Source organism: Aquarana catesbeiana, linkage group LG09, assembly GCF_042186555.1.
Source record: "Aquarana catesbeiana isolate 2022-GZ linkage group LG09, ASM4218655v1, whole genome shotgun sequence".
Lineage (NCBI taxonomy): Eukaryota > Metazoa > Chordata > Amphibia > Anura > Ranidae > Aquarana > Aquarana catesbeiana.
The window spans coordinates 202,833,185-202,858,735 of NC_133332.1; the positions used below are offsets into that span (position 1 = coordinate 202,833,185).

The 25,551-nt window shown below is 42.1% G+C and overlaps 1 protein-coding gene across 10 annotated transcripts in view; it reads right to left on the bottom strand.

The window, feature by feature from the left end:
- Positions 1–265: 265 nt before the first annotated feature.
- BRD3 (bromodomain containing 3) overlaps positions 266–25,551 on the bottom strand; it is a 123,631-nt gene continuing 98,345 nt past the window's right edge. For 5 of the 10 annotated variants that reach the window (XM_073599582.1, XM_073599575.1, XM_073599576.1 and 2 more), the window contains 2 exons: positions 7,541–7,666; positions 266–4,212 (listed from right to left, as the gene is read on the bottom strand). In XM_073599582.1, coding sequence (XP_073455683.1) covers positions 7,561–7,666 — 106 coding nt within the window. In that variant the 3' untranslated portion in view covers positions 266–4,212; positions 7,541–7,560. The remainder of the gene's footprint in view (positions 4,213–7,540; positions 7,667–25,551) is intronic. The other 5 variants (XM_073599583.1, XM_073599578.1, XM_073599580.1 and 2 more) reach the window with 2 other exon arrangements.

Sequence of the window (25,551 nt, forward strand, 5' to 3'; positions counted from 1 at the left end):
AATCTACTAAACTATAAAAAATTGCACGGGGAGACAGCAGCACCGACAAACTATTTTTTAAAGTAAAACCGCGGCCCAATTTTGTTTTACTTGTTTTTAATACAAGGGTTAAATCAATTATAAAGATTGTATTGCTGTCTTTTCCCTATCAAAAAGAATTTTCACTACTTTCTGTTCTGGTGACCACAGAGGGAGCAAGGTAGTTGGGGGGTGGGGGGAGGTTGTCTGGAGCTCAGCTTAAAATGGAAATTATGTAAAATACAGCACTCTACTTTGAATTTATTATGATCACTATTAGCTGGAATTGTTTTTTTTTTTTTAATAGGCAGAATTACATTTGGGATACCCATGTGAAACACTAAGGTATTTACTTTTTGTCCATTAATAGCAAAATGTCACTTGGTACCAACAAAGAACTTCTTTAACAGTTACTATAAAACAAGACAACCCTAGCATAAAATAGGTTAAAGGCCAACCTTATCCAATTTTTATTTTTTAGTTTTAACAGCCCCTCTGTGGGTTAAAGGGGTTACATTTTTTTTGCCTAACTTCCTGCCCTGGTAAGTAATGGGAAAATTCTCCAATGTGGACAGATAAAGCAACAGTACAGTACTACACAGTAGTGTGGTTTTGTTGTTTATTACAGGTTTGTCATTATAGATCTATTTGGAGCTTCATTTCTTAGATCCAAAATTTAAAAAAAAATTCCTTGGAGTTGACCTTCAGCCTATTTTAGATCATGAGACTGTAAACTTTTAATGATGTACATAAAATAAAATCATATGTGCAACCTGGTGACAATGAAAAGATGTTAGATTATGTGCTATATATACTATTTACTGCACAGTTTATGAAAGACCTGTATTCAAATTACTGTAAATCACACAACTTTATAAAATGTACAATGATCCAGAATATTACACTTTTTTTTTTTTTTTACAACCCCCAGTGTCCAAATCAGGCTAACCTCTCGTTTTATTACATAAAAACCCCTAAACACACAGGCCACGGCTATGTAGTGACCTTAGAAAAATACATTTTAACATATCTTGTAGGAGCCACGATGTGTTTGAATCTGAAATTTCTAGATATTATGACATAAAATAATTTATTCTGATTCAGGATCATAACAAGGAACCTAAAATCCTAGAACTGGAGGCGGCTTCATGACTGCTAGAAAGGCAAGAAAGGTTATTTTGCTCCAATCAAATGCAGTTTACAAAATTTTTGTGGGTTACATATTTAAATTCGAGAAGTGGAATCTACCACCAACTATGGGACTTGGAGGGAAAAAAAATAAAATATTTTTCCATAGCAACCACTCTGCAGAAAATCGGGAAGGTCAGAGGACTTGAGGTATTATTTCCTTCATAAATTCAACATTTGTTCAGGAAGGGGATAAATGACAATTGTTTGCCCTGTCACATGCATGAATTACAGTGATCCACTCTATAATAGGTCTCTCACCTGACAGGGTCAATGCACTTTGTATGTTCTGCCAAACAGAACTGATATGAGATTTTGCAATGAAGAGCCAAGTAATAATTATGTTTACATATGCTTTACGGATGCAAAATCAACACCAACAGCCAGCTACACTGATATGGAAAGAAAATCTAACTGGAAAATCCTCCAGTTTTCTTCCCCAATGCTCACACTTATAATCAGATTGTCCTAGGGACACATGATGACCGAGCCCCTCTATTAACTTGTAAGGTCAACTTAGTTATACTTACAGGCAACATCTATGAAGATGGAAGATAAACAGCAGCTGGTTCTGGCTTATTAGAGAGAACAATAAGTAATGAATTTCTAACTTGTCCAATACTCATCCATAAGCGCAGGTGGCCAGCCAATTTAGGGACTACCCACAGATGCAAGATTATCTCCTCATCTCATGTCTATAGCTACATTTATTTACTTTGATTCACTTGTTTTTTACACTAGCTAAGGATTCTAATAACCTAAACACACTAACATAGATCAACCAGCTGCTGCACTTTAAGAAGCTAAATGAAATTAGTTAGATAAATGTTTTGAAAATACTTCCTGAAGCCAACACCCTTTAGCATTTAAATCCTTAGATTAAACAATGTCTGTGTTTAGGGCCTAATTTTTGTGGGTGGGGGAGATACAAATGCACACACCTTTAAAATGATTGAAAACATGTAATAAAAATACAATTTCCCAACAATCTTCACCCAGTACAATAAGTTAGAATATTCTGATCCTCAGGACAAAGTACAACGCTTACAATGTACAAAAAAAAAAAAAAGGATATAAAACAAAATGTAACCCTGTCTGGAAAATTAGTTTGCACTTGCCAATCCACGACTACATATTTGGAAGAGTTAACAAAGATTCTAATTTAAAAAAAAAAACATTTATTAGAAGCCTGGCATATTAGGACTAGATAAAACAAAATAACCTTATATTGAAATACAGAAGAAAAAGGGTACACATTTCACAAAAAAAAAAATAGACAACTAGCTCCCCCCCCCACCCCCACCACAAACCCTTTAAAATCTTTCAATAGGGGTTCTATGCTAAAATTCTTGTAGCTGCCATTTTGGTAGCATAAAAAAAAAAGAAAAAAAACTCAATAGCTGCTAATCTACATGTACTGTAGATTAACATAGTGGAGGATACAAATGCTATACACTCTCAATTACAGGGAGGATTCCAAAGTTGTTGTCCCAGTTTATTGTTTAGGGAAATCATGCATATATGTATAAGAAGTATAGTATAGCTAAATGGGGAAAAGAAAGGGTGGAAGGGTATGTTTTAGGAGGGAGGGGGTGGAGAGAGATTTGGGGGGAGAGGAGACAAAAAGAAATTAAGGCCTGAATTTCTCCGCACGTTTAAAAACAAAACCAACGTTTTTTTTTCTGATTGCACCAGTGCCAAGGATATTCACATGCAGTGACGTATGCTAGAGGAAAAGATCGCACAAAAAAATGTACAATATTTTAAAAAAATGGCACCTGTTGCCATAAACTGTAATAAAGAGGATATAGACAGAAATAAGCTATAGTGAATGCTGGATGTAAGCAAAAAAAAAAAAAGGATTGTCAAATTCCCAAAATAAATTCTCCACATAAAGCATGTTGAGCACAAACTGCACTCTAGTCACTAAACAGTAAATGCGTAAGCCTTGCTTGCTATATTACAATTTTTCTACTACAGGTTTTGTTCCATATTCCACTGTGCAGTTTAAAAATGCTTTTGCAAAAGTCAAATGGTTAATAAATAACATATGCAATATGTACATTAAAGCAAAGAGAAAGGCTAGTGGAATGTGTAGCTGAGGGGTCATTGTACTGAGGACCATGAAAATGTTGAATTTCTTACAAAATATGAATTTACTTGATATACTTTTTCTTGAGGTAAACAGAAAGCTTTAAAAAATTTAAAATTAGGGAAAATATATAAAAAAAAAACAATAATTAAAAAAAAAAAAGTTAACTCCCACCAGATAAAGGTTACTTCCCGTAATTATCAGCTACAAGTGCCTTGTGCACATTTTGCCCCATTTGAAAAAAAAAATAGGCGCAATGCTGAAGCTGTAAACGTATGTTTAGTATATCTAGGAACTACAGCAAGGTTACACACACACCTATTTAATTACAAGGCAGGCAGTCTCTGACAGAGAAAGTACCATGTGAGAGGTTACATAGCAATTAGTTTCCAAAGTTGAGGGGTGTATTAAATTCGGTGGTAGTCAGTTCAGTTCGTGTTAAGTTCTGAGAAACACAATTTAGATCAAACAGGGAGAAGAGGCATTAAAACCAGTTTAAAATCTCTTTAATTATATAAAGTAAAATTTTCATAAAATCCAATTAAAGCAACAGGGCCCTCTGCTCGCTGGTTATTGCTGATGCCTGTTTGCCAAACTGGAGAATCTTCTATTTTTTTTTTACTTTTTTTAAAAAATAAAATTAGTCTGTAGTTTTTTCCTTCTTTTTGGGTTTTTTTAAAATTTTTTTTTCCTTTTTTTTTTTAAAACAGCACACATAAGCCTTGAGCCTCAGACGAAGACACTGGGGAGAAGGACAAGATTGTGTGATCAGTTTTGATTTCCATGGTTAAAGTTTTACTCTGAGTCACTGCTGTCAGAGCTGGACCCGCTGGAGCTGCTGCTTCCGGATTCTGAGGAGCTGCTACTGCTGCTGAGCCGGGATGGACCTCCTGATGCTCCTGAACCAGACTTCTCTGCAAGAAAAAAATAAATGCACAGCAGTGTTGGATCAGATTATAATTAATAATAAAAAGACATGCAGTGAGAGCATTTTAAATTCTGCAGACCCCTGGCTTGCTGGTCATAAATGATCCTTTTTTTTACCTGTACACCTGTCATATGTATAGGGAAAAGGCAACTGGGCAAAGCTTCTTTCATGCTTATTGTAGGCAAACAGGAAGCAAGTCAGGCAGTAAATATATGCCTTGGGTGCAAACAATAACCAGTAGGTTTATGCTTTAAAAAATGAGCCTGGTTCAGGACTCCAATATACACCTGCCATGACTTTAAAACAAAAAACACTTTAGATTTAATTTCGATATATAGCTGTAAGACTTATCTGGATTATGAACATCAAGATAAAATTCTGAGATAGAAGAGATAAATTAGATAAGATAGGAGGATACAGTCCTGAGAGATAATTAAAAAAAACCTTTAACTTAAAGTTTATTTAAAAAAACTTTCTGCAATGCATGTTCACTAACATCACTTACCTTGAAAGAAGCGTATTCCACATCCTGCGGATTGTTTCTTAGAGTAGAAATGATGGGGAAGTCTCATTCATCCGCCTCCCCCCCATTCATAGAAAGTGTTGCATTTTGTGAAAACAATATAAGGGGCTTTTCTGAATGGTGGACCGAGGATGACAAAGGGGGGGGGGGGAGTGGTTTGGACTTCAATGTACTGTAACGTTAGATCCGAAGACAGTAATGTACCATCAGAGATTTGGAGATGTGAAGAGGACCTGTCATCGCTGCAGAGAACATTTCTACACTAAGGAGCAATCAGCAGGAGGTAGGATATACTTCATTAGAGGTAAGTAGTTGACCCTGCATCCCAAAAAAATATCTTAACTAAACTTGAGCTTGAACGTGAACCCGTGGCCAACAATAAAGTGTGCACATATTTTTATATGTTATATATATAAACAAGTAATCTCTGACCTCTATAGCTGCAGGCACCATGGAACAATTCATCCTCTAAGTTCAGAGCAAAGGCACTGAAGTGTTTTAAGTCATGCTCTTAGCAGCTCAGCTCACCCTGCACCCTTCCAGTCCACCTGCTGTGGGTTTACATTGGATATTACAAGGCTGCTGAATTACTGCTGGGAGGGAAAGGTTTAGTCAAGGTTTAAGCAAGCTGCTGGGAGAATAACTTAAAGGACCTTTAGTATTTCTGCTGTGAACGAAACAAAGACATGTCTAACCAAATTAATATTTATGAAGCCAACAATCAACTTTGAGGTTTACAGGTGATCCAGGTCAAATAGGCTGGGTAACTGGGGATTTCTACAAAATAGCATTTCAAGATTAAATGCTCTCAATATATTGAAACTGCTTTTGTTTTGTTTTGTTTTTTTTTGGGGGGGGGGGGGGGGGGGTTGGGATTAAAGAACTTTTTTGGGCATCTCAACTTAGGTCAGACCCAGGACAAAGCAGCAGGAAATGTATGCTCTAGACCAGATGACCACTCTGCCTTTAACGCTCAGGGTCAGTCACAGCAAGGGAAAGTGTTCTACTATACTGGTAGAGCAGAAAAGTTTTGCAGGTTGGGATGTGAGGCAGTGACGTGTTAGAAAAAGGATGAAGCCTCTAGAGTCTGCAATGTAGTGTACCCACCAGTCCCAGAAGTATTTGGAGAGGCATAGTTTCTATTCATGCAATGGTGCAATTTATTAGATTAAAAAGAACTATGAAAGAGCAAGCGACACAAGCCTGAAGTGGTCTGAATGCAGCATTGATAGGAATTACTACTTCCTACAACAAACTGAGTGCACTGGGCAAAAGCATCACATGGTGTGGCCTTTTACCCCTCGTATCCAATAAGCACTCCTTTTATTCCAGGGAGCAATGAACTTCACCAATGCTGAATTCTAATTCTTGAGGGGGGAAAAAAAAAACAAAAACAATCAACTAAAGAAATGAAGAATGATGCACTAAACACACTTCTGACCTAAAAAAATAATAATAAAAAAACGGCAAATTTTTGCTGTGCACCTGCAGGATCTGCATCTAACAGTGTAAACCAGGCCTGGATAAACAGCAGGAGCCAATTCATCAATGTAAAGCCAATGGAACACGAAACACCCCTTTTTCAGGAAGATCAGTCCTTGGTGCTTTAACATTCAGCTTTGCGCCTCAAAAAAGGAGGATCACATGCTGATAACTTTCATTTAGATATGAATTTAAAGCATATGTAAACCCAAGAACAAAAATATAATATTTTGCAGCTCACTCATCTTTAGATGTGGGGCTGCATCAGTTTTCTTTTTTTCCCCACTTGGTAAACCTGCCAGTAACACACTTCCTGTTCCAAGGTGAAAATGCTCACTCTCCTGCATCTTTGGAGGAGCAGCGCTGTCCCCCAAGGGCACGACTATAGAACACCTTCCTCTCTCCTCATCTCTAAATAAGGGGAGGGAGGTATTCTGTAGTCCAGAGAGATCTGAGAAAAGTGAACTGCTGCTAAAATTTTTTGCACTTACCGAATATAAAAAAAACTTTCAATGGTACAATAACAGACCAAAAAGAGCAAATAAAGAGTCCAATTGTTGGGTTTTATATATTAAGGTAAACTTTTAATGACAGAAATATGTAGGCTGTCATTGGTGCATTCCGAAAATGCCAGTTGCTAGCTTTTAAGCTAACCCTTTGTCTGAAAAGCACTGACAAGGAACAAGCCTCCAAATCAATCAAGTAACAATTTTATATATGGCAAAAATTTCTATGCATTTCTCCCAATAAAGGTTTCTGTTATTGGAGAAAAAAAAAAAAAACACACACAAAAAAAAAAAAAGAAAAAAAGTTTCCTTGCGTGTAATAATTCTGTACAAAATCTGCTGTGAGTTGCACTGTGCTTGGTTATCTCAAATGCCTTTTTGTCCAGTAAAAATAAGGGAAATCTGTGTTTACCCAGCAAACTAAAAATTTAACAAGGTGGGTGTGGCTATTTGGACAGCATGAATATTCATGGTAAGCGCAAACAAAAAGTGATTGCAGAGAAAAAGAATGCACAGCGCATGTTTTACAGGTATTATTCTAAATGTGCACTTGCCTCTAAACCTGCCTGTCGGCTCCTAAATACTACAGATTAGTCCAGGTCAGGATTACACAGTGAAGCAGCCTGATCACAGCGGTGAGAAAATGAATGAAAACAGGAGGAGGAATAGTTAGATGACAAGCATTCCCGCTTCCTAATACTCTAGCAGGATGAATAGGTCAAACACCTGCTTGCTTGGGGTGACGGGCACTGAGCTTGCATTTCTGTGGCTTTGTTGGCCAGAGGGGCGATCTAGCACTGTACCTTTTTTCGTGGGTTTCTTGTTATTTAATTGGCCGCTCACATCCTGGAGTCTCTTCTCCAACTGCTTTTTCTTTTCCTGAGCCAACTCTTCCTTGGACTTTACCGCTTGCTTCTTCCCCGAGGCTGCTGGGAAAGCGAAGCAATCAGCCAGACGCCAACACAAGAGAGGTTTTCTGCACAACCTCTAGAGCAGTGTTTGCCAACTCTGCTCCTCAAGCCACGCTGCAAGAAGTAGTACATGTTTTAAGGATATCCAGTCTATTGACAGGTGGGTTTAACAGAAACTTAATCACAGGCACCTGCGATAAGCTAAGAATATCCTGAAAACCTGACCTGTTGGGGGGGCTTGAGGACCAGAGTTGGAAAACACTGCTCTAAAGGGCTCTAGAGGGAACTTCTTGTGACTCCCAACAGGCCAAAGTTTAAGCATCATTGCTTGAGCATGGAAAGGTTGAGCAAGATGGTCAAACCAATGCCTGCTCCCCAACCTCTGCTCATGCAATCATAAGCTTAAAAATGAGGGAACGTTTCAGCATTCAAGTTTCTACTGAGAACCAGCTAAAATTCAGCCTTGGGAAATAAACTGCAAGACATTATTTGTTGGAATGATGATTTAAAGCCACAGGCACAGAGAAAGATATAGACTATACAAACAGGCAAAAAATAAAATATAATTATACAGGTGTCAGACGACCAGATAGTGTCCCGCCAGCATTAACAAGGCCTTACAAAAGTCAGGTTGACTTTTCTACTGGAAATAAATTTTCTTCTTATTACTATATGTTTGGGAACACCTCCGAAGGGTTAATAATGCACTGCAGGAAAGTAATGAAAGGTAGGGCAAACAAAAGCATGGATATGGAATGCAGTGGGATGGATAAACTGCCATAAGATGCCACTTCAGCCCCGGCAAGGGAAAAAGCCAGCAAGCCTCCACCGCTTTGCAGAAAGTAACTTTAACTTTCACCACTGCAAACATTACCTGTAGCAAAACTTTACCAGAAAGCAAGTCACTCAGCATACAGAAGCTAAATCGGAACATTGCCAAAATGTGTGTTATACCAGTTTCCATATGTTTAACAGAACTAAAGAAGGTTTGAAATATATAATAATATAGCTTGTACAATTCTACATATTATCCGTTTGGGCTAAGCAGCACAGAAAATTGTAATTGCTTTGCAGAAACAGATTGACACCTTGTTGTCAAATGCCTCATGTAAATGCTGAAATCAAGGCTTTGAAAAATGGGCTTACTGTAAACCAAATGATTAGTCTCAGGCTACAGACCAAATCAAAACTGCCCAGCACCAGAACTAATATCAAACTGCACCTAGAATTACTTTGGTGTAACCAAAACAGCCATGGCAACCAATGAGAAATATTTCACTAATCAAAAATGGCTAACTGAAGCCCTAAAGCGGAATTAAACAGAAAAATTAGGTGGCTGAACTTTTTGCCCTTTTAGACTGCGTTTCCTTTTCCTCTGGTGATCCAGACTTCCTGTCTTAGGGTGGCTACTCTATTGAGAAGCAGTTGAGTCACCTTAGCAGCACTGTCTGCAGAGGGTAGTGTTAAAGAATAAGTTCACCTTTTTAAAAAGAAATAATAAATGCACATCTTTTTGCAGGTAAAAAAAAAATTAGTTACGCTTACCAGTAACGTCTTTTCCAGTAGTTTTTCAGGACAGCCACAATGAGAGACCTTGGCTCCTCCCCTTCCTTTGAAACACTGCGCCAGGCCATAAAATTCCACTTTCCCCTGCCGGACTTCAGTTTTTTTTTTTTTTTATAAGAGGACCTCCGGCCAGCTGGGGAGACACAAGAACACATTAATAACATACCATAACTTATCACTAGCGTGCCTGTGTTGAGGTCTTCCTCAAGACCCCCAAAAAAATGGGTGGGAAACTAGTGCTGTCCTGAAAGACCACTGGAAAACATGTTACCGGTAAGCATAACACTAATTTTCCCTCACCGTCTTCAGGACAGGCACAATGATAGGATAGACAAGCACTTATCACTTAGGGTGGGACTACGGCTTGCAAAACCTATCGCCCAAAGGCTTGCTCAATTGCCGACACCAGGTCCACCCTGTAATGTTTTACAAAGGTTGGAAAAACTGGACCACATTGCTGCTTTGCAAATTGGCTCTGGGGTCGCTCCAGCCCTTTCTGCTTGAGAAGCTGCCATAGCTCTAGTAGAGTGTGCTTTGATACCCACAGGAACTTCTTTTCCTGCTAACATATAGGCCTGGCCAATGATTACCCTGAGCCATCTAGCAATAGTGCGTTGAGACGGTTTATACCCATTTCTTCCCCCAGAAAACAAACTAAACAGGGAATCTGACATCCTTACTGTTTTCGTTAGTTCCAAGTACTGCAGGATACATCAATCTCCTTACATCTAAAGTGTAAAATTTAAACGAACACTGTTTTACTTCCTCCATCAGCTCATCCCCCACAGCTATTACCTTTTGTATCAATTTACCCTTCCTTTTTAGATTGTAAGCTCTAATGAGCAGGGCCCTCTGATTCCTCTTGTACGAAATTGTAATTAAACTGTAATGTCTGCCTTTATTTTGTTAAGCGCTGCGCAAACTGTTGGTGCTATATAAAACCTGTATAATAATAATAAACTCCCTTTCTCCTGAGGGATTAGGGAAAAAAGTGGGTAAAACCATCTCCTGGCTTCTGTGAAACTTCAAAGCCACTTTAGGCAAGAATGCTTGATCCGTTTTGAAAACTACCCGGTCCGGAAATACAACACAAAAAGGGGGTCTGACTGACAAGGCCTCTATTTCGCAGACCCTCCTGGTAGTTGTCACTGCAACCAAAAATATGGCCTTGAAAGTAAGATCCTTTAGTGAACAGTTTTCTAAAGGTTCAAATGGTGGCTCGGTTAGAGCCTGTAAGAGCAAAGATAGGTCCCACTTGGGGAAGAGTGGGCCCTGAACTGGCCTCTGCCTCCCTAGTGCTCTGAAAATTCTGACCACCCAAGGGTTGGCGACCAGAGGCTTTTCCAAATATGCACTAAGTGCTGATACCTGGCTCTTTAGGGTACTCATGGCTAACCCTTTATCTGCCCTGCACTGCAAAAACTCCAAAACTGCTATGGGGCTTTGCACCTCGAAGGAGTTTCCTGCACACCATTCATTAAAGCGTACCTAGACATTTTTGTAGATCAGGCGCATCTCCTTTCTGCTATTGAAGAGAGTGGATATTTGCCTTTCTGAAAATCCCTTGGATTTTAATAACCTGTTTAAGGAGAAGAAACAGGGTTTTTTTGCATTGTCCTTTGATGCGACGAGGTCCACCTCCGGGGGTCCCCATCTTTTGGATATAAGCTCAAAGTTGAGGACCCAATCACTCTCTCTGCTGTTTTCTGCTGAGAAAGTCTGCCATATTCTTTTCCCCTTTTAGATAAACTGCTGAAAGGGAGAGTGCGTTGGTCTCGGCCCAGCTCAGGACTTCTGTTGCCAGCAGGATTCCGCTCCTTGTGCCACCTTGCTTGTTTACGTATGCAACCACCGAGACGTTGTCTGAGCGCACACGAATGTTGTGGCCTTGTAGTTCCCTCCTGAAAAACCTGAGTGCCAACCCTACGGCTTTCAGTTCCTTCCAATTGGACGACCTTTTGAGCTCCTCGTCCCTCCAGGTGCCCTGCGCCAGTAGAGTTCCTAAGTGTTCGCCCCAGCCTTTGGTGCTTGCGTCCGCGAGAGGTTTACCATTTTCCTCCACCACCAGAGGGATCTTTTTACCTGAGGTGGAATAGAGACCTGCTGGTTGTTCTGGAGAGAGGCCACTGCCTTGTCCAATTTCTTTAATTTTTCTGCCGGGAGAAACCTCTCAACTGAGTGGAGTCTAGCAGGTACCTCAGGTAGGCAATGCGCTGAGATGGAATCAAGCTGGACTTTTCCAGGTTCAGCAGCCACCCCAGACCTGTCAGGATTTTCTTCGTCAGTTCCAGATTTCTGGTTAACTGTTCTGGAGATGCTGCGAAGAGGAGCAGGTGGTCCAGATATGCAATTATTGAGACTCATTTTAGCCACAGAAAGGCCAAGGCTCCTGCAAAGACCTTTGTGAAGATTCAGGGTGATGTGAATAGGCTGAATGGAAGTGCCTGAAACTGTAGATGGATTGTTTCTCCATCTATGCTCACCACTAGGAGGAGAAACTTCTGGAAAGCTTCTGCGATAGGGACATGGAGGTAGGCGTCCTGGAGGTCTAGTGACGCCATATAGCAATTCTGGGGTAGCAAGGCTCTGACCCGTAAAGATCGATTTCATACGGACTCTCTTGTAGGATACAGACTGGTTCAGGGGTTTTAGGTTCAGGATCAGTCTATTTTCCTGATGGTTTTTGCACTACAAAAATATGTGAGTAAAAACCCCCACCTTCCTCATGCTTTGGAACCCTGCGGACTACGTTTTGTTCTTCCAATTCTTTTAATGCCCCCAATAGGGCTCTGCCTTCTCTAACACACCTGGGAAGGTGTGTGATGAGGAGTCTTTGTGGGGGTTTCGTCCACAGAAACGAAGAGGGGTCCCTAAGCCTGAAGGAGAAAAGAAAGCTTGGGGCCAAGGGGCAAAGGCAAAGGGGGCGGGATTTTTCATCCTCCTGAACAGCCCCAAAAAAGCCAATGACGTTCCAAACACGGTGGGAGTCTTCCTCCCACCGTGTTTGGAACGTCATTGGCTTTTTTTTTGGGGCTGTTCAGGAGGATGAAAAAAATCGCACCCCCTCCGCCTTTGCCCCTTGGCCCCAAGCTTTCTTTTCCCCTTCAGGCTTAGGGACCCCTCTTCGTTTCTGTGGATGAAACCTTTTCTTTGTCTGAACTGGGAGTTTGCGTTTAACCGGGAAGGATTTATTTTTTGTCCACTGTGCAGTCCAGCACAGCTTCTAGACCTGGGCCAAAAAGTAAATCTCCCGTCAATGGGATCCCGCACAGTTTAACTTTAGAGGCACTATCGCCTGGCTACGTTTTTAGCCAGAGGGCTCTTCTGGCCAAGTTGGCTGGAGCCATGGTTCTGGCAGACATGCGGACGGACTCTGCAGACGCATCCACTATATATGCCACTCCTCACAGAATGGTAGGAAAAGAAGACAATATAGTTTCTTTGGCGGTTCCCGCTTGAATATGAACCTGAATTTGGAAAAAGCCCATTCTCCAGGTTACGGGCCACTACCGTGACAGCCATATCCGGTTTCTGATTTCCTATGGTTGATCCCCAGGTTTTCTTTAGGAGGGAATACATTATTTTATCCACAGTATCTGCTAGAGCTCCCATATTCTCAAAGGCCAGATCTGTATGTCTGGAAACCTGCGAGAAGGCAGCGTCTAGTTTGGGGTTTTTATTCCAGATGGACGATGGATCTTCTGAAAACGGAAAACGTCTTTTCAAAGCTCTAGAGAAAAAAAGGCTTCCATTCAGGATCCTGCCAATCTTTCTTTACTGTTTCCACCAGGGCAACATGGACTGGGAAAACTTTTTTTCTGTTCCCCCATGCCCCTGTATATCTGGTCGTGAAGTGTCAGGGGTTTCTTGTCCGCCTGAATTCCAAGGGTGGTGTAAATTGTCCCCAAGAGGTCCTCTACCTCTTCCAGGGAAAGCTTATACCTTGAAGGTTTCCTGGACTCCCTCGTCCAGAATCCTCTCCCTCTGATTCCTCCTGGGAACCTGAGGTCGCACTATCCGGTTCTTCACTAGTCTCCTCTCTGGGGGCCCCAGTAGCTCCTTCTGCCTTGGCAGTGGCGGCCAGTTGGGAAGGTACAGAGCCCTGTGCTTGTGGATGGGTTGTAATTTGGGGTGCAGGTGAGGTTTTTGTAGGAAGCTGGAACCCTTCAAAACAAGGATTTAAATGACTGAGAGGTGGAGGAAAGTTCCTTCACTGAAGCCGCTAATCATGATTCCTGCTCTGATGCCCTTTCTATGACTAATGCATCTATACAGTCTTTGCATAATATTTTTGTCCAAGATTCCCCTAGGGCAGGGGTAGGAAACCTTGGCCCTCCAGCTGTGGAGAAACTACAAATCCCATCATGCCTCTGCCTCTAGGAGTCATGCCTGTGATTGTCAGGGTCTTGCAATGTCTCATGGGACTTGTAGTTTCAAAACAGCTGGAGAGCAGAGGTTGCCTACCCCTGCCCTAGGGTATCCCTACAAGAGGCACACTTTATCCTAGAGCTATGTGACAATCTTGATTTCTTAGTAGCTTTCTGAAATACATGCAAGAACCAATAAATAACATCACCTTTCACCTAGTCATACAGGTTACAACCCTGAGGAGTGCTGCAGGCCTTTTAAAAAAGGTAAGAACCTGAGCCTCCCCTCCCCCCAACCACCCAGTGAGACCCTCCCACTACAAGGAACCATACGTGGAGGGGGGAAATCCTAAATAAAGAGGACCTTTCCCCAGCGTACCCTTACCTTTGGATAGCTAGAGCTAGCATCACTGTGCGCTGTCTAGGCATCCGCTTCAGACATGGCCGCGCTGGTGGTTGCTGCTGTGGAGTCTCACACTACCTGTGCCGCGTTCCCGACTGCTCTCCAGACTGCTCCCGGCCCACTATCAGCACCGTGACCCGGAAATGGAAGTTGCAGGTCAAAGGGAAACATCCGCCCTCCACTGGAAATTACGTCCGTCACTCGGCTCGCCTGGTCCCAATGTGGCCTGCACCCGTGTACAGGGAGAGTGGAGCTGCCTACCTGCTGCATCCCCGTGAATGCGATGGTGGGCCCCCGGATCTTCCGCCTGCACTCGGTGAAGATGGGGTGGCAAACTGTGCGGTCAGGTATGTACCTCACCGCATCCCTGGGAGTACCCCAGCCTTCCCTACAGGGCTTCAAAGCCACAGTCTCCCTGAGTGTCTGGCCAGGTTCCTAACAGTGTCTCCCCACTGGTGGAAACAAACAACTGAAGTCCGGCCGGGGAAAGTGGAATTTTATGGGCTGGTGCAGTGTTTCCTAGGAAGGGGAGGAGCCAAGGTCTCATTGTGGCTGTCCTGAAGGATGGTGAGGGGAAAAAGGTGTTATTTAATATTGGGAGCCTGGAAAGCATTGCATCCACGATCAGATCGTGGGTGTTTTGCAGGGCTCTTGCAGGCTGTGTGTAAGCTGTTTGGCCCTATATTGTACGGCCAAGCAGTTACACATTAACAGGAAACATTATACTACCACAGCGCTCAACAGTGCCGTGGTAGTTCATGAAGAACTACAAGTTGACAGCCACAAAAGCTGCCGGATCTTTTCGTTTTCAATTCACAGAACTCTATGAATGAGTGACGTGGCCAGACACATTCTTTGAAGATTCTCACAGAGAGCGGGGGGAGGGGGGGGAGAAGATAGCCCGCCGCCTGCGACGCTGGAGAGGTGCGGGGGCCAGTGGATTTGTAACATGTTACACCCTGAATATGGGTGTAACATCTAGCATGTTACAAAAGGTGAACCTATACTTTAAGCTGGCCATGCAATAGTAGATATTCAATAAAAAAATTTCATCAGTGCATCCGATGACATGATGGATATCATTGAAAAGCACTCCAAAAAAGATTTGCTTTGAACTTTCAATTTTGGAATGAATGGACTTTCCCAAAGGAAAGTCACATTCACTGTTAAAAAATCTGTTCAATCGAGAAAAAGTTTACATCCTGATCCTTCAAATTCTCGTCACTATGGTAAAAAAAATAAAAAATAAAAAAACCCAATATCCATTTGACCCACCAATTAGAAAATCAAACGTTCTTAAAATAAAAGTTTAAAAATTCTACTGCATGGCCAACTGGACTAGCAGATTAAGATGGACCTCACTAACAAATTAAAGCCCAACTCCAGCTAACACAATTTAGCAGTTATAGCAAGGGTTTTTTTTTTCCTTTCTGAATAAAGGTTTTACATAAGTGAACAAACGGACCATTATAAGAACCCCTAACTTCCATTTGGTATGTTAAAGGAAGTTGAAAAAACAGTAGTATCAACAGGTAAAATAAATAAGTTACACGTGGACTCCGAAAAACAAAGGCTGCTGTGTCAATGATAGTGACAGACTGCATCATGTCTTTTTTCATTCGGTACATCAAAGCGCTCGGTGCTGCCTGTCGATCCACGCGGCTAATATGAAATCTATTTTTAAAAAGTGACCAATCGCCACTTGGCACCATCCGGCATTCGTTAAATTGTATGTAAAGCCAAAATTTTTATTTACGTTGGATAAAATAGCAAAAGTTTACTGTTAGGATAATTTGGTTGGTTGCAGGCTGGGAATTTTCTTTGGTTTTGTTTGACATGTGTCGCCATTCCATGTGCTCTTTGCGGCGAAGGCCAGTTATAGGTGTGGGCAGTGGCTATCTCTATAGAAGGAAATCATCCCAAAGTGAGAGGAACTCCATCATTGGAAGATTTCTGCTCATCTTTTGGGCATGTGAAAACGGTAGAATTTAGCATATTCTCTTACATTCTGTTTCAGTGACAACGGTCTCCAGGACAAGTAGAGAAGTAAATCTCCCCAATGCACAAACAGCAATAAAAACGTAACAAAGTATCATGCTTTTCAAAAAATAAAAGTTATGGTTTTGTATGATTTAACTATGTTCCTCACAGTACATGCTAAAGGGTAAATACATCCCACAATATATTTTAGTTAGAAGTTAAGCTGAATCAGCCTCTGGCTTTCTATTTGATTCTGATACTCCAATAGTGAGATTCCACCTACCATAATTCCCAGATAACTGTCCACATGGGAGTTATGGATGTTCCAGCAAGACCTATGTGGGCTCCAGTTTCCCTTGTTACATTCTCAATAACATGAAAAAAAATCAACCAGGAAAATTATTTTTTGATTGTTTCTACATATTTAATGATATCCCTGAGCTGCCACAACTATACTGTAAACTCTGGTTCTAGCAATCATTACTGCACCAAGGAATAAAAATTCAAATTTGCCCATACTGTGTTCCTATACTTGGGGTGACTACTGGATGCCTCTTAGCTTCAGTGGCTGCTTGCAGTATGCAGCTACAATGAAAATATAAATACAATATCAAATATGTATTATCCAAATAGAAAATTCATAAAAAATCCTTCAAATTCTGTACAAAATATGGAAACCACCACATTAACTGGTCATAGTTGCCAGTAGATTCTTTAAGTAAGCCTATACATAACTCTTTCCTTATAACAAGTGTGATAAAGGCACATTAGTATAGTAATAAAGGATAACTCCAACCAAATGGATAAATCCACAATTGAAACAAATCTTAACTTGCCAAAGGTTGTGTAAAGAAGAGCTCATACTTATCTTTCCCCAGCCCTGCTGTGATGCATGACTGCACCCCATAAGGTAAGTCACACCGAACATGCAATTTTGTCATCTCCATCTCACTGCTGATCCACCTCTTCGTGCTAATGACATCCTACGCTCTCCAAGTCCACCCAAAGACCAGCCCTCTTTGATCCATCATCTTAAAGAGCAACCACTTCCGCTTAAAGCCAAATTTCAACATTCATCTGGTGCACAGCTCAATATAAGTATTTCAGGTCCTTACACCAGCTGAACAGAAAAATAGGACTTTTATAACTACCGTAAATATTATTTCTTGGAGTTGATTGAGGGACACCAGAATTCTTAGATTGTTGGATTATACTGCTGCCTTCAATAGGATATGGATACTGTCCTACACCCAGCATGCCTCAGTTTTCTGAAAAGCTGTATAAGAAGCATGACAATAGACAGAGGGGTGGGGATTTTTGACTTGCCTGTAAAATCATTTTCTTGGAACACAGGAGGATATTCAGAGACACAGGTTTATGGATCCACCTTCAGGAACTAGGACTCTGACAACCAAGCAGAGTCGTCGTAAAAGAACAGCATAACCCCTCCAGCTCCTAGCATGTCTTTCGTGGCTAGCTGTAAAAGCACAGGGATGGGACTTGTGTCCCCTAAAACTCCTGGAAAATACTTTTACAGGTCAAAAATTCCTATTTTAAATTGTTCATTAGTGGTCAAAGGAGAATATTTGGACATTGGGAAGTCCCAAAGCAGTCCAAATGAGGGGCGGGCAAAACAGAAAATACCTGCTAATAGGCCCACATTAACCAAGGTCAACAGAAGGTCAGCATCTGAACAGCTCAAGGAGGCCACCCAGAGGATCTTGCAGCCACAACTGGAATCAGAAGAGGCCAGAATATCCACCTGGTATAAACCTGGAGAACCTGCGAACAGAAAACCTGGAAGGCAGCCTTGCAAAGTAGGGAAACAGATGCTGGGAAGCACAAGAAGCATTCACAGGCCCAGTGGCGTGCACCCCAATAGGAAAAAGGAGAGCCTTGTCCTTAAGCGGATAGGCTTGAGAGTTCAGCTGCATAATCCACCTGAAAATACTGTAGGTAGGAAATACTCAGGACTGTATCCAGAAGAAAGCAAATTATATTTTGGTTCCAGCGGTGACTTTGGGGGTGCGGAATCTTTCCGAAACTCTGCATGGTCATTGGCAGACAATGCATGAGCTGACTGGAGGAAGTTGGCCATATATCCCACAACGGGGGAAACTGTGAGCGTAGAAGGGCAAGCACAGGATCCAGCACCTTAGTGAAGACCCAAGGCACAGTGGACAGTCTAAAGGGAGAGGAGGACAACAAACTAGTAGTGTTGAGTGTTTACAGTGAAACACAGGAAGCGTTGGTGCACTGGAAAAATGGGGACATGTAGATAAATGATCTTTGGGTCCAACAAAGCCAGAAAATACACTAAAAGGAAATAACAGATCTCGCTGATACTTTGCAGAGTTTTCATATTCACTAGAATGAATCGAGGCCCCTTAAACCCAGAGTTTTGAAATATTCTACTACCTTGGAGTAGAAACCCCGAAAACTTTCCCCTTCCAAGGGCAGGGTATTAACACCCTGACCTGCACATTGTTTCAGGGCAGTGCAGAAGTCCACACACTTTTTCAGAGAAGACAAGAATATTGGGGGGTATAAAGCAAGGTGGTGGAAGAGGCTGTGACTCTATCCAGTAACCCTCAGAGACCACTCTTCAGACCTAGGAGTCCAAAATATTCTGGGCCCCGAAGGTTATTAACTGTTTCCCACTGTTTGGAGGAATTATCCTGGTGCTTAGAAACCTTGGTGGGCCAAGCCTTGTGGTAGAGTGGGTGTTCAGGTTTAGTCCTGAACCTAGAGGCCTGAGAAAAATGAAAGATGCTGGTCTTTCCCTTGATAAAGGAGTCCTGGAACTTGCCGAAGAGACGTTCCTCTACCTGAAAGAGCGATTTCAAACAAAGCTGTTCTGCAGCCCAACACGTGAGTCAAAAGGTCCTTTGCATGGAAAAAAAAAAGGAGACATCAAAGCTCAGGCACATGAGACCCAGCAGTCTACCCACACAGTACAGTGGTGCTATTGGCATGTGCCCTAGTGGTTGAATAGTGGGAACCAAAAGGATAACATTTTGATCACCAGCAATGATAGACAAGACACTAAGGTCCTAAATGGGATGTAAATCTTCACATATACCCAGTGAAGTGAACAGCCTCGGATGATACACCGGGATGAAACAAAACTCCCTAAGTTTTAGATGTATATCTACTGTCTTTAACTTGGTATATTCTTTATAAAGTGCACATTGTGGTAGAGATCTTCTCTTCCTGTTCAGCACTGGGAGTGGATTCTTGGCATTCAGTCAAGACAGCTGATTGGATAAAAGGCACACACACGCTCCACATAGGCAAAGGAAGGAAGGAATGAATATGAAGAGCGTATTCATCACGGTCATGTGACTCCGCCCAAACGATCCCCCATTCATCAGGCTTTGGGAGAGCAGAAGCCTGACTGATGGCTAATAGAACTTATGGATCCGCCTGGAACTATCGCAGCATACTCCGCGGTCACTGCATGAATCCTCCGCCTGTGCTGGCTATGAAGCAGCAGTGTCTCTCTACTTTTCCATGGATGGCTTGAGACACACAGCATGGATTTCATGATTGTGGCCGTAAGAATCGAAGGTACCTGTATCATCGGCTACAGGATCTGGTACTATAGTATCTCTTCTCTGCCTCAAGTCTTGCTTCAGAACTGTTATGCACCTCTGCAATATCTTTTTTCTCTGCTTGCTAACTTGACATACAATTTGTCCATCAAGCAGGACTCTGCTCTATTGCAGCCAGCACCTCTGGGCATTGCTAGCTACTGACATTTGTGTGACTGTTGTATATATATGACTACTTCTGGCATATCAGCGAATTTGTGAATTGGAAGTGCACATGTGCAGGCATACACCTTGAGACCTAACACTGTATGCCTCCTAGGAACCAGCAGTCAAGTGCACATATTGAGGCTAATGATCTATTGTTCATCAGTGATCAGCAGCCATTTCAGCAGCAACCTTAGTGCATCTATCTAGTCATCATCATTAGATGCAGAAAATCAACTAATTTTTGCAGGACTCACTTAAGTGACAGTAGTCACTTCCACACATCTTTATCTGACCACTGTATATGGAGCTCTGAAGTACATGAACTCAGAGGCTCTATGCATTGATCCACAGCTTGCGATCCCATACCAGGAGCTCTAGTACTAGATACCTCTATTGAATAAACTTTTGTATATTTTTTTTATAAGACTCTAGTATTGCCCTTTGCCGCCTTAGTAGATGCTTTACCTCTCAGGGTTCCCTCATCTGAGGTCTCCCCCCACCTTTTCTTTTTGTCAAAAGGTCCTTTGCATGGAAAAAAGAAAGGAGACACAGACACTGTACTGTGTGGGTAGACTGCTGGGTACGAGGCCCAGCAGTCTACCCACACAGTACAGTGGTGCTATTGGCATGCCCTAGTTGTTGGAAAACAGTGGGGTCCAAAAGGATAAAATTTTGATCACCAGCAATGTCAGCAGATGAGAAACTTAGGTCTTAAAGTGGATGTAAATCTTCACATATACCCAGTAAAGTGAACAGCCTCAGATGACACACCGGGATGAAACAAATCTCCCTACAAAAATTTTACATGTATATCTGCTGTCTTTAACTTGGTATATTCTTTATAAAGTGCACATTGTGGTAGAGACTTTCTATCCTGTTCAGCACTGGGAATGGATTCTTAGCATACAGCCAAGACAGCCGATTAGATAAAAGGGGCACACACACTCCACATAGGCAAAGGAAGCAAGGAATGAATACGCAGAGCTGTGACAAGACAACTCTCTGCTAATCCATTTATAGCAACCTTCCTCGACACAAATTTCAGGCTGGTTTTATCTCGGTTACTGAGAACCTGTCAGAAGTTGTCATGCTGATAACAGAAGAACAGAGTAGCAGAGCAGCAGAAACACTCGGGTCTCAAGGCTTTGGAGAAAGATAGGAAAACACTAGAGAGATAGATGTGCCTAGGTCAGATTTTACGAATCAGGTTTACATCCACTTTAGAGTGGATGTAGCCACAATAGCAGGTTGTAAGGCAGGGGTCACCAAGGAAAAGTCAACCAAATAAAGGGCCTCTAGGCATTTGTCCATTGGGTCCATGAACGCTGGGACATCAGACAGGGATGGTCAGTGTCAAGGCATGAAATGGCCAGATATGCCACCAGAACAGACCACTTTTTAAAGAGAACTGCTGTGCAAAGCGCTTGGGAGGGATAAAAACTATCAGGAGTAGGCCAATCCTTGTACAGCTCAGACTGCACATTATATTGAACAGGGAAAACTAAGTGGCTGGTGACTTTTACAGGAATCTATGCTCATTGCCCTAGTGCAGTGGACTCAGGTTGCTAGACACTTGCAAACCATCACCACTAAGACCGAGTGGTGTCTTTGGGTTTTGGTGCTATGTCCACAAACGGCTCCTGCACCTTGATGTCCATGACAGAAAGGCTGCCCTTCTCATCCTTTATGGATTGTGTAGAAGTATCCTCCAGGAAAATCATTGAAAGAACCTTGTTGAGATGGTGTATGCAAATTCTTGTGGCCCTTGCGCTGCAAGTGAATAATCACAGGTGAGACCTTTTCCATGAACTTCAGCATGGCAGAGGAGAATTCTTGTCTGGACAGGGCAGAAGAAAGGGAAAACTCACCTGACAGAGGTGCCTTTGAAGTAAGGGTGAACTTCAGCGAGGAAAAAGGGGTCTGGGCTGTCAGTATCTGTTTTTTAGGGAAGAAATACTATCCCTCCTAGTATTAACAGGAGGGTCACAAGCTAGTGTGGCCCACTGATACCTCTACACTTTTGATCCTCCATTCTGGCAGTCTAGTAAGGCAAACCCTGGAAGGGTAATGACATCCATGACCAAGCCACTGAGGCAACTGCAAGGAAGTGATGTCTCAAGCCTTGCAGGGAACTGGCTACGTTTGGAAAGGGCAGCCATTCACTATTAGGCCTCATGCACACAAGCTGTTAAAATAACGTTATGAAAACGCCAGTATCTTTGCAGTGATTTTTTTTAAACTTTTTTCAACGTTTTTGCAATAGCGGTTTTTAGCGTTTTTGAGCGTTTTTCCGCGTTAGCGTTTAGCATGTTTTTTTTTTTTCAAAATTTTTTTTTTTTTTTCAATGGATCAAAAACATTAAAAGTTGGTGGTTGGTGAATGATGTTTTTGAGCGTTTATCAGCGTTAGAACGTTTTTACAGCTGAAAAACGTCTCTCAGAACCCACTGGTCCTGGGTTTTTTTTACAGCTTAAAAACGCCTATGCCATTTGCAGCTCAAAAACGCCTAGGTGGGCATGAAGCCATAGACTAACATAGACAGGCCTTTTTAAGCTGAAAAAAAAGCTCAAAAAAGCAGCTGTAAAAACGTCCGTGTGCATGAGGCCTTAGAAATAATGTAGCCCATGCACCAAGAGCAACAAACTACACTAGGGGTGTCTCAGCGCCCAGAAGATGGCTGCAACAAAGGTTTAAAGAGTTGCTGTAGGGGTTGTGCTGTGGGGTTCCCAGGATAAAAACCCCTAGCACTCACAAATGTTGGTCTGAACACCCCTAGCGGTCTCAGCAGGATGAGCAGTCATGGAGTAGGTTACCCTACAAAAAACACCCCACCAGTGGTTGCACCGAGCAGGAGTCTTCAGGAACAGGCTTCAACAAGACAGGTGCAGCATGACCCTGGATAGCAGCTAAAACACACAGTGCACCAGGTGCCTGAAGCTAGTACCCACATTGCCTAGTGCCCTAATGTCACATTACAGGCCTTTCCAGAGCTTCTTCCCTGTGGGGTCTGGGTATGGATTCTCTGACAATGCTGAGTTCTAACTAATTCCAATAAGCTTTAGTTGCTGCAAGAACAAATAGCATTGGGCGTGTGAGGGGTTATGTTGTTCTTTAACAACTCTAGTTGTCAGTGCCCAATCTCCTGAAGGTGGCTGCACAACCAATACGTCTCTGATGATCTTCATGTGACCCATAATAAACTATTAAGTAAATCTACCCCCCCCCCCCCCTAAAAATCCTAAAGCCACCTGAGGGGTGGACAACAGCAAAACAACAAAAAAGCCCAGAAAAACAACATTGCTGGGACTAGAGCTCATAGAGCCCCATGAAGGGCCTTACATCTGAAACTGGTATTAGAAGAGGCCTGAACATCCACCTGGTTAAACTTCAGAATAGTGTTAAAAGACCAGGTGGTGGTCTTCCAAATCTAGGAGAGTGTTACCTGATGCTGAAAATCCCAAGATGTGCTTACAGATCTAATAGAGTGCACTTTAACAAGAAAGGGAAGAACCCAATCCTTGAGAACATAAGCTTGGATGATGATCTGGCTGAGCCACCTAGAAATACCGGAACGAGAAGCAGGTTCTCCTATACTCCTGATGAATGGGATCCATAAATAGGGACAGAAGAACAACGTCCTGGTTAAGGTGAAATGCAGAAATTACCTTAGGAAGTGTTGGCCTGAACACCACCTTGCAAGTTTTAGGCCTCAACACCACTGTGCAATACCAGAAAAGGTTCTTTACAAAATAAGGTAACCAGCTCAGACACAAACCTCGCACAGGTGATGGCAACATGGAAACTGGCTTTGTGAGAGTAAAATGATATCTCCAGCAGGTTCAAAGGGTAAACAGATCAAGATGCACAATGATGATGTATTGTTGTGGCTGATGGCTTGAAGTTCTCAATGAACTATGAGAGCACTGGTGAGCGTCCTCGTAGTTACTTGATTTTCTTGCTTACAAATAACTGCCTGCCCATGTTGGCAGTAAGGGCAAGATAGCTATCTTGAGAGTCTGCAGGAGCTGGACAATGCACCCCTGATCTACTGATGTTGGGTATATAATGCTCTGCAGGCTCCTTATTAAATGCACTTTTTTTTGTTCCTGCAAAAAGCTATTTAAGTACATTTAATGCAATTACAGTGGGGAAAATCATTTTTTGATCCTCTGCAGATTTTGTAAGTATGCCCACTTACAAAGAAATTAAGGGTCTATAAATTTTGATCATGGGTGTATTTTAAATGACGGAGACAGAATATCAACCAAAAATCCAGAAAAAAAAAAAACACACTACAAATGTTATAAATTGAGTTGCAGTTCAGTGAGTAAAATAAGTATTTGATCCCCAAGCAAAACATGCCTTAGTACTTGGTGGAGAAACCCTTGTTGGCAAGCACAGAGGTAAGACATTTCTTGTAGTTGGTTACCAGCTTTTTTCACACATCTCTGCTTTACAGGTCTTCTCTAAATCCTTAAGGTCTCTTGGCTGTCGCTTGTGAACTCCCTCCATACATTATCTATAGGATTAAGATCTAGAGACTGGCTAGCCTCCTTTGTTGCCTTGGTGGTATGTTTTGGGTCATTGTCATGCTGGAAGACCCATCTTCAGTGCTCTGGCTGAGGGAAGAAGGTTCTCATTCAAGATTTTACAATACGTGGCCCCATTCATTGGCCCCTCAATGCGGCAAAGTCAGCCTGCACCTTTAGCAGAGAAATCGCCACAAAGCATAATGTTTCCACTTCCGTGGTCGACTGTGGGGATGGTGTTCTTAGGATCATAGTGAGCATTTTTCTTCCTCCAAACAGAGTGAGTCAAATTAATGCCAAAATAGTTCAATTTTAGTCTCATCTGACCACAGCACTTTCTCCCAATCCTTCTCTGAATCATTAGATGTTCACTGGAAAACTTCAGATGGTCCTGTACATGTGTCTTCTTGAGGAGGGGGACCATGCTGGCACTGCAGGGTTTCAATCCATGGTGGCGTATTGTGTTACCAATCGTTTGTTTGGTGACTGTAGTCCCAACTGCCTTGAGATCATTCACAATTGCCTCCCGTGTAGTTATGGACTGATCCCGTATTTTCTCATCATCCTTACCCGTGAGGCAAAATCCTGCATGGAGCTCCAGACCGAAGACGATTGATGGTTATATCGTATTTCTTCCATTTGTGAATAATCGCTCCAGCAGTTGTCTCCTTCTCACCAAGCTTCTTGCTGATGGTCTTGTAGCCCATTCCAGGTCTACAATCTTGCCCCCGACGTCCTTTGACAGCTCTTTGGTCTTGCCCATAATAGTGAGATTTGAATGGAATAAAAATTCTGTAGACAGGTGTCTTTTATACACATAACCAGTTGTTAGGAGCACCTTCTTAAATTGACAGGACTAATCTGTGTACCACATCAGCACATACTGTAGCCAGTCTGTGGGAGCCAGAATTATTGTTGGTTGGTAGGAGATAAAACACTTATTTTACTCGCTGAACTCAATTTATAACATTTGTCATATGTTTTTTCTGGATTTCTGGTTGATATTCTGTCTCTATAATTTAAAATACACCATGATAAAAATTAAAGACCCTTCATTTCTTTGTAAGTGGGCAAACTTACAAAAAATCTGCAGTGGATCAAATTAATTTTCCCCACTGTAACTAACCAATTATTAGCCTTTAGCATGGGTTCACACTAGTGCATGTGAACATCTCATGTAATTTCCACATGAATGCCACCACATTTCTGTGCACATCACATGCGATGTCAATGCGGTGCAATTTGAGCCACACATTTTGTATGGCTCAAATCGCATTGCATCTGCCCCAAAATGGTG